Source organism: Aplysia californica, unplaced genomic scaffold, assembly GCF_000002075.1.
Source record: "Aplysia californica isolate F4 #8 unplaced genomic scaffold, AplCal3.0 scaffold00614, whole genome shotgun sequence".
Lineage (NCBI taxonomy): Eukaryota > Metazoa > Mollusca > Gastropoda > Aplysiida > Aplysiidae > Aplysia > Aplysia californica.
Genome location: NW_004797884.1, coordinates 203,615 through 208,763, shown reverse-complemented (window position 1 = coordinate 208,763; position 5,149 = coordinate 203,615). Strand labels below are relative to the sequence as shown.

Here is a 5,149-nt window from a genome sequence, read left to right as displayed (position 1 = left end):
ACCCGACTCGGTTGCCTGAAGCTGAAAACAAACACGTTTACTTTTTAGGCGACCGAGTCAGGCGATAGGCCCGATCCGTCGATCCCATCCACAATGGACACCCCGTATAAGGCGACCCACACTCGCACAGGCCAATTTGGCATGGGGTTATTTTTTTAAACACACACGCGGCAGTCACCCCTTGGGTTATTGCCATTTTATCTGGTCAGTTTGTATGGTTGGTATAAGATGTAGAGTTGTTTATTTCGTGCAGAATAATTTAACATCAAATTGCCATAGTGTTTGGTATCAAGTTTATTCTACGCTGAAAACAAAAACGAAGTCAAAATTGATTTTAGAGATATGATAATTGTCCCTCTACCACTCAACTCTAATCCGTGCCTTTTGGAAAATAACTTGGAGTGCAGCCTAAACTTATGGACCCTCACCGCGCCTCGCGCCTGGCTCATGAAATCGGCCACACACGCAGTGTTTTTCGAGAATTTTAAATGAACTATTTGTTTGTTCGAGTTTGATCCCATTCTATCGTATTTCTTAATTTGGCACACACACAAAAAAGGAAATCCTTTTTCACAGCACACTATCGGGATTGTAGGCCGTTTCTGAGGCCACGTCTCTTTACATATCCTCAACGATTTGTAGAGAGATCAAACCGCAACTTCAAACTTTTAAAAAAATTATTAAAAAATAGAGTATACAAAGCTGAATTGTGCGACTTTCCTGCTACTTGTTTCCATTTACGAAAGCAACTACTTGACTCAAATCCTTTAAAGAATTACAAGAGAAAAAGATATCCAAGATATAGAATAAATTCTAAAGGTATTTCATTTTGTGAAGACCCCTGTCATTTCTTAGGCATGTAAAGCTTGTTGATACGACACACAAAGCATGCTATTGTCATTTATTGTGTTTTGTGTTTTGTTATCCGGTACGCCTGTCGCAATTACAGTCGTCTGCGTAAGATTTTGCAATTGTTGTGAAAGTTATGTGTGGGGGTCCTCCTATTCGTATTTTTTCCACTTTCGTTTTGTCCTTGGTTTTTTTTTTTAAGGCGTTCGTTGACTCAGCTGTTGTATTACTGTCGGGCAAAACGTTTCCTGTTACAAAAACAAAACGGAATTTACATAGGTCAAGCAGATATGTGGAGTTGATAATTGTGTGATTGTAACATATGAACCGCACGGTTTGATTGTTTGAGTGTGTGTAAGGGGCGGGGGTAGCTATGCAGGTTACCTTAAACTTTTACTATTATCCATTGTTACTGTTTTTTGCTACCATGCAACCAACCAATCAAACAAGCGACCAACCACCCAACCAAACAAACAACCAACCAGCCTTTGAAATGATCTCTTTGAGTCAGGCAGTGTGTAAAACACATAACATACACAAAAAATGCACAAACAGTTGACTCACCTGCACAACAAAGCAAAGAATGTGGCATAAGACCCTTTGCCCGTCTTGATTAGCTTCATGTATCCCCGTGGCGTGTGTGGGTCCGTCACCCCGCTGTAGAACGACCCGTGAATGTTTTGGTGAAACAACCAAACAAAGATGGCGCGTGCTTTCTGTAAGTCCGTTGTGCAGTTGGCTGTTAGTGCGCGACTCACGGCGTCATAGCTGCTCGCGTTTGTTCTTGCCATCTGTGAATATATTATGAACAAACACATCTCAGATAAGCATTAATGTGCAGTAGAACCAGCTCTAACGGCCTCCCGTATAAGACAATCACATGTACAAACGACCACTATCCACTTCCTCCCTTGCGTATGGTGCGTTATAATGACACTGGAAGACAGACACCTGTCTTAGACGGCTACTTCTTTTCTCGACAATGGGAGGTCGTCTTAGACAGTTTCGACTGTATTTCCATATAAGGCAGACCTGTGTATGACAGCCCGGCATTGTCGAGGAGAAAGGTGGCCGTCATACGCAGGACTTATCAAAATGAAGAAAACAAACCATTTACTTCTGAGGTCCCAACTGGAGGTGGCCACAGGCTTTGGACTGCCGTAGGGTTGGTTAAATTTGTTGTTGTTGTTGTTGTTGTTGTTGTTGTTGTTGTTGTTGTTGTTGTTATTGTTGTTGTTGTTGTTGGTGGTGGTGGTTTCTTTTGAAAGGGGGGGGGGGCGAGGATAGGACGGTTTTTCTTGTAAGACTTTTTGTTGTTAGTTTTATTTATTCTTTAAAAAAATATGGTTTCCAGAAACATCAGAACAAAACCAAATGTGTCAGACGAGGAAGGCCTCGTGCCGTAGTAAAAAAACAACAACAACAACAAATGGGTCGCCACCATCCACCATTCGGCGAACAAGCGACACTTCTGTCGAGGAGTTTGTGTTGACTTCTATTGCAATTGACAAGGTTTACGTACACTCTTTACCTACCAGCAGCTGAAAATTTATTGTTACCCATTGGTCAACTTGGGTAAACATGGGGAGCGACCAAGGCAACTTGACCCTTTCATCCATTGAAAGGACTGGCAATAACTACAGGTGAATGAATTATGACAGCTTTTCCACAGCGTCAGGGGAAATGGACAATAATTTCTGACAAAACCTGGCCATGTTAGGCAGGCAAATTAGGTCGGGGTTGATAGAACAGGGTGGCCGCGGTTGCGTTGGACAGGTGCCCGTTTTACGCAGTTAAATTATAAAGAATGTAAAGTGGCCGTTTGTACAGGTGACCGTATTATACAGATGGCCGTTATGGCACGTTCGAATATATGAATACACAGTCGAACCTTTCCACGACAACCATCCAAATGTCGAGGGGAAAAGTGGTCATCTCAAACAGCTCGTCCTCTTGTACATGTACAGTGTAACAATATGTTTTCTAAAGATGCAAAAGGGTGGGGGCGGGGGAGGGAGTGGGGAGTGGTCGTCGATACAGGTGCTTGTTTTGGATAGGTAGGCGTTAGAGCAAAGAGGATTAGGATGGTTGGGGTGGGGGACTATACAAAGAAGACTCAAAGGAATTAAATTTTCCTTTGAATCTTTGGTCGTCGCGAATGTCAGCCACATTCAGATTTTCAAATAGTATTTATAACTTTTTCGGTGCTTAAAAGAAAGTTTCAACAGAAAAAATGTTAACAAATCCGATAACTTCCTGTTTTTTTCCATGTGTATGCAATCATTAGAAACAGCCAACAAACAATGTGTTAAAGATCATTACGTGAAACTGTCAGACGGTCGAAAATGTTTGACTTATAGAAAAAAAAAGAAAAAAAATTGTTAAGTGTTTGCGGCCAGACCATTTTTTACAACTTCAGTATAGGGTGATAACTAAATCGTTTACCTGCTTCGCTTTGTTGTCAATGGCAGTGAAATCAGCTGGTTTGAAAATGTCATCTTTGGTGTTTTCGGGCGGTTTGGGAGCAGGGTACTTAGGATCAAGATCTGGAACATCGATCTGTGGGACAAATAGCATAAAAAAAAACAACACACTTTTGCTATGGTTGGCTTGATCGTCATTTTATGATACATGTATGAGCTTGTTCCGTAACGTTAGTTCCATACCAATGGTCGAAGGCAATCACCCACAGACACGCACAAACACACACACACACACACACACACACACACACACACACACATACACTCAAACACACACTCAAGCTTAGACACACTGACACTCACAATAATATGGTCTAGAGGTTAAGGCGTTCGTATCTCATTCAAAAAGTCCCGGGTTCGAATCCGGATAGCGAACGAAACTTTTCTTCTCTAAAATGTTTCCCTTTTACCTCCTTTCCTGCTCTCTAACAATGATCTGTCGACTGCTTTCGTCCCCACTGACTGTCCACTCTCCCCTTCCGCTCCCCCCTTCCTCTACCCTTTGTCCCTTCCTCTGGGCTCCTGACTCTTTCTGCAGCCTTCCTACTGCTACACCTTGGCTCCTTTTTACTGCTGTCTTTCAGTCACACCCCTTATCTCATGGTAGGTAAGATCTACACCTAGCCTTCTCGGATAAGGGCGAAATATCTCGGAGGACGCATGTGCAAGTTGTGAACGTCAAAGACTCCTTGGTAGTTCAAAATCGATAAGAGTAGGCTTCAGCCACCACACGAGCAAAATTTAATATTTCCTACCAACTGAAAATGCTCAGCGTGTGTCCCGCACGCTCATAATGACCTTATGCAGTTGCGAGCGCCGTAAAAAAACAACCACTTACTAAAAAGACAAAACACACCCTCCCCCAAAAACCCCTCTATAAACTGGGGTGTCTAAAAAAAGAGAACCAGTTTAAACAGCAACAGGTCGTCCCTCTTTGCCCCAATTTCGACGAAACTTTGAACAAATAAAATTCAACAAAAGGGACCCCACATTCGTCAATGAGGAGAAAATGAAGTAGTGTCTTTGAGAAATATCATGTTAAAATTTTTTAACAAACTGAGTAAAACGTTAAACGTTACAGCTTACAATAATGTGCGTTTTCCGAAACGACACTGGACCGAAACCAAAACCGAAACAAGAACCAGTCTGTATTCCGACTGGTTTTGTCATGTGAAGGTTGAAACAGATCAACACTCTTCGATTCTGTTGGAGCATACGGTGATGAAGCTACATACACGTTTCTGCATATAAAGATTGCTGCACACAAAGATAGCTTACATAGTCCCTGGGTTGGCGCTCATATGACCTTATGCAATTGAGAACGTCGTGAAACCTTACTAAAACAAACAAAACAGTCTCTGGGTTCTAGGGTCATCTCTAAAAAGATTGAGTAGAGTTGATGAAGAACAGTGAGAACTTATCAAGCACTTGACGTTCACCAAAGTCCCGCTGAGAGTTCGAACGAGGCCCACCTTACTGCCGTCTTGCATGATAAATTACATGCACGGAGTTGACTGAGCTAACAAGAGTCCCTTAGGTGGGATTATAGAATTTAATCACAAAGTTTGCTTGGCAGGGTCTTGTCAGGTCGGGTTGGGAAGAGCGGACGGCCAGTGTACACTTAATAAATGGAAATCTACTTGATTAAAGTTTAACCTCTTCATGAGCATGGTTCCTGATATATCTGTTGAGGACGACAATAGAAACAGCGGGAGACGGCAATATACACAGCGAGAATGTCTCAGCCAAAAAGAAAAGGAGCAACAATTCAAGTGCTTGTCGGTGCTACGATTATTATTATTATTATCATTATTATT

The 5,149-nt window shown here is 42.1% G+C and overlaps 1 protein-coding gene across 1 annotated transcript in view; it reads right to left on the bottom strand.

The window, feature by feature from the left end:
* LOC101856462 (hillarin) overlaps positions 1-5,149 on the bottom strand; it is a 32,765-nt gene that overhangs the window by 15,322 nt on the left and 12,294 nt on the right. Inside the window, exons 3-4 of the mRNA XM_005107584.3 lie at positions 3,295-3,408; positions 1,414-1,640 (exon numbers count right to left, since the gene is read on the bottom strand). Of these exons, the coding sequence (XP_005107641.1) occupies positions 1,414-1,640; positions 3,295-3,408 (341 nt within the window). The remainder of the gene's footprint in view (positions 1-1,413; positions 1,641-3,294; positions 3,409-5,149) is intronic.